The 3,428-nt window shown below is 51.4% G+C and overlaps 1 protein-coding gene across 1 annotated transcript in view; it reads right to left on the reverse strand.

Moving 5' to 3' along the window:
- Nucleotides 1-383: 383 nt before the first annotated feature.
- Nucleotides 384-3,428, reverse strand: part of LOC107687842 (vam6/Vps39-like protein) — a 32,066-nt gene continuing 29,021 nt past the window's right edge. The window contains exon 24 of the mRNA XM_016485322.1: nucleotides 384-1,092. Coding sequence (XP_016340808.1) covers nucleotides 1,014-1,092 — 79 coding nt within the window. The 3' untranslated portion in view covers nucleotides 384-1,013. The remainder of the gene's footprint in view (nucleotides 1,093-3,428) is intronic.

The following is a 3,428-nucleotide window of genomic DNA, read 5'->3' on the forward strand; positions in this document are numbered from 1 at the left end:
TGCAGCCCGTTTGGGCGACACGACTGCACACATAGGTGAAACATTCCTAACAGTAAAGACAGCATGTTAATAATAAATTAAAGCCACTCAAGTAGGGCTGTGCAATTAATCGCATGCGATTGTCATGCGCATCTCGTCAGTAAAGCCGGTTCCGTGATTAGTAGTAAATCTCCATCACCTGCTTTCAGATGGAGCGGCATTTACTACACAGAGCCGTAGTTCACTGACAAGCTATGCAATATCATGTTCATTATCGCAGGCGATTCGATCTGCGATAATGAACTCGATATTGCCTAATTGTCAGTGAACTACAGCTCTGTGTAGTAAATGCCACTCCATCTGAAAGCAGGTGATGGAAATTTACTACTAATCACGGAACCGGCTTTAATGACGAGATGCACATGACAATCGCATGCGATTAATTGCACAGCCCTACACTCAAGTAGCCAGAAAAGAAAAAGTGGCATGCTACAGTGATTGTGGAGTCACCGCTCCGCTCTCCAAAACCTCATACAACCCAAACCACTAGAAACATTAGACGACACGCCTTTGTTAAAAAACATACACATCCAGACTTCTAGCCGTAAACAAGTTATCTTAGAAACTAGAGGAAGCATTCGTCCTTCCATCTGACAGCCTATAGCAGAAAAACACTGTGAAATTTACAGTAAAATACAGCTACGCCAGAAGTTGCCAGCCAGTTACTGTAATTTAATTATTTCAGAATGCAGAAAAATACTGTATTTTTAATAATTAATGGAAAGATCAGACACACTCTGATGACAAAAGCAAGTCAGATAAAGGGCGTAAAGCAGCTAAACCAATGAAGATCATTGAAGGATTTATTTTCATCAGACAGACGTGTCGGCTTTTCCATTCCACTGGAAAGAGTGAGAGAAATAGAGAGAGAGTGGTTTCTTTCGGTGGCATTTTCACACAGACGCGTCACGTTTGCCGAGCTCTCTGTGCTCGGCGTGTTTGGTGTTTCCGGCGTCTCCGGATTGCAGGCTTGACTACTCCGCTGGACACCTGCTGCGATCTTTACAGCAGAAGTAGTGAACCACCACACCGTTTGGATACCTGGCAAAGGCACTGGATATGAAGAGGACATAGAAATGTAAATATTCATACAGTAAATCCCTCAAACAGTCCCTACATCATAGTTAGCACTAATAGAGTGAAGCACACCTCTGCCCCCCTCCCCGCTGCCATCGGATGGAAGGCAAAGGCCGCTCATCCCTCGAAGCCCTGCCGAACGACTTCAGCCCTCACTGGTCATGCATACACCTCGGTGGGCCAGGCTGCGTCTGCGTTACACTCTATGGCGGTGCTCCAAGTGTACCAGGCGAAGCTCCTTCGCACCATGGATGAGTCTGTGCCAGAACACTCTGCAGCGTTCAGAGAGCTGCGCAGCGCCACCGATTTGGCCCTGCGCGCCACAAAGATGACTGCACAGGCCATTGGGAGGTCGATGGCCAGCCTGGTGGTGCTAGAACGCCACTTGTGGCTGAATTTGACAGAGATCAAAGAAGCGGATTAAACCATCTTCTTTGACTCCCCCACTGGCCTTTTCGGACCTGCTGTGGAAGGGTTCTCAGAGCGTTTCATGGCTGCACAGAAGTCGTCCCAAGCCATGCGACACTTCCTGTCGAAGCGTTCCAGTTCTGCAGCTGCTGCCAGTCGCCCCAAGCCGGCGCCGACTCAACAGCCAGTTAAAACTACGCCTCCTGTGACTCAGCCCTCTGCACGGCCTGAGCCCAGGTAGCGCTCGCGCTCTGCAAAGCCTACCCTTTTTCCGAAGCGCCAGAGACCCCGGCCCAAGATTGTGCTGGACCCTACGCCTCAGAAGCCATCCTGATCCCTCTGGAAGGAAGAGGAGGGAGCAAAGTCTCGCTGTGGTCGGACCACCCCCCAAACTGCCTCGTACGTGTTCCCAGTCACCCCGTCCAGTTCCAGGTGCTGGGAAAAATGTGTTTATTGCATGCAAAGGGCCCGTTCTAGCGCCCAAGTGTACAACCGCTGTGATAGCGGACAAAATAAAACACAAACATACTCAAAAAGAGAGCAAATTTCCTCTTTCAAACACAGCAAGCCTCGGGTCCCTTCACAGCGACCCGCCGCCCGAACCAATTCAACCCCTTGCCGCGAGGGCCGAGGCCTGGCAGGCCATCCCCATTTCGATGGCGTGTCAAAGTGAGTTATGGGGATTATAAAACGAGGTTATCTACTCCAATTCAAAAAGGATGGCGGCCTCAGGCCCATCCTTGATCTCAGGATTTTGAACCACGCCCTAGTAAAGTGTGCATTCAGAATGACCACTTTGAAACAGATCCTCTCGCTAATTCGCTCAGGGGACTGGTTCTTCTCTCTGGATCTGAAAGACGCTTACTTTCACATTCAGATAGCCCCCCGCCACAGGCGCTTCTTGAGATTTGCCTTCGAGGGAGTGGCATATCAATATACGGTCCTGCCGTTCGGGCTGTCTCTGGCCCCACGCACTTTTTAAGAAGTGCATAGATGCGGCTCTCTCCCCTCTGAGACAGATGGGAATCCGCATTCTGAATTACCTCGACGACTGGCTTGTCTTAGCCCAGTCAGAGGCCGAGCTGATAGCCCACAGATCCTCCCTCCTCTCTCCTCAAGAGTGCTTGGGGCTCAGGGTCAATTATGCCAAAAGCTCGATGATTCCCAGCCAACGAATCACGAATCTGGGGGCTGTCTTCGACTCAACCCAAATGAGAGCTGTAGCCTCACCGGAACGTGTCCTGGCTATACAGCGGCTGACAACCGCCTTCACGACAGGCACGTCCCTTCCTCTTAGAGTGTTTCAAAGGATGCTGGGCCTTATGGCCTCTGCATCGCCAGTACTGCAGTTAGGCCTCCTTCACATGCGGCCTCTTCAACACTGGCTGAAACCCCTGGTTCCATCCCGAGCTTGGCGTCACGGATGCCTTGGTATCAAGGTGGATCAAGCCTACATCGCAGCCCTTGCCCCTTGGAAAGATCCTTCGTGGTTCAAACAGGGCGTATCCCTGGGGATGATGCACAAAAGGAAGGTCATCTTCACAGATGCGTCAAACACGGGCTGGGGAGCCCTGTGCGACGGCAGACCAGCCTTTGGCGCGTGGTCGAGCGAAGAGACAAAGCTGCACATCAACTGCCTGGAAATGCTGGCAGTATGGCAGGCCTTACAGTCCTTCCTACCACATCTAGAAGGATGCCATGTCTTAGTCCGATCGGACAACATGACGGTAGTATCCTACATAAATCGCCAAGGCGGCCTTTCCTCCCCACGCCTCTTCAGAATGGCAAAGAGCCTACTGGAGTGGGCACATTGCCACTTGCGCTCCCTAAAAGCAGCGCACATACCAGGCAAACTGAACCAGGGAGCAGACATGCTGTCTCGGAGCAACGTCCCCTCTGGCGAG

The sequence above is a fragment of the Sinocyclocheilus anshuiensis genome, unplaced genomic scaffold (assembly GCF_001515605.1).
Source record: "Sinocyclocheilus anshuiensis isolate Anshui unplaced genomic scaffold, SAMN03320099.WGS_v1.1 scaffold197, whole genome shotgun sequence".
NCBI classification, from domain to species: Eukaryota; Metazoa; Chordata; class Actinopteri; order Cypriniformes; family Cyprinidae; genus Sinocyclocheilus; species Sinocyclocheilus anshuiensis.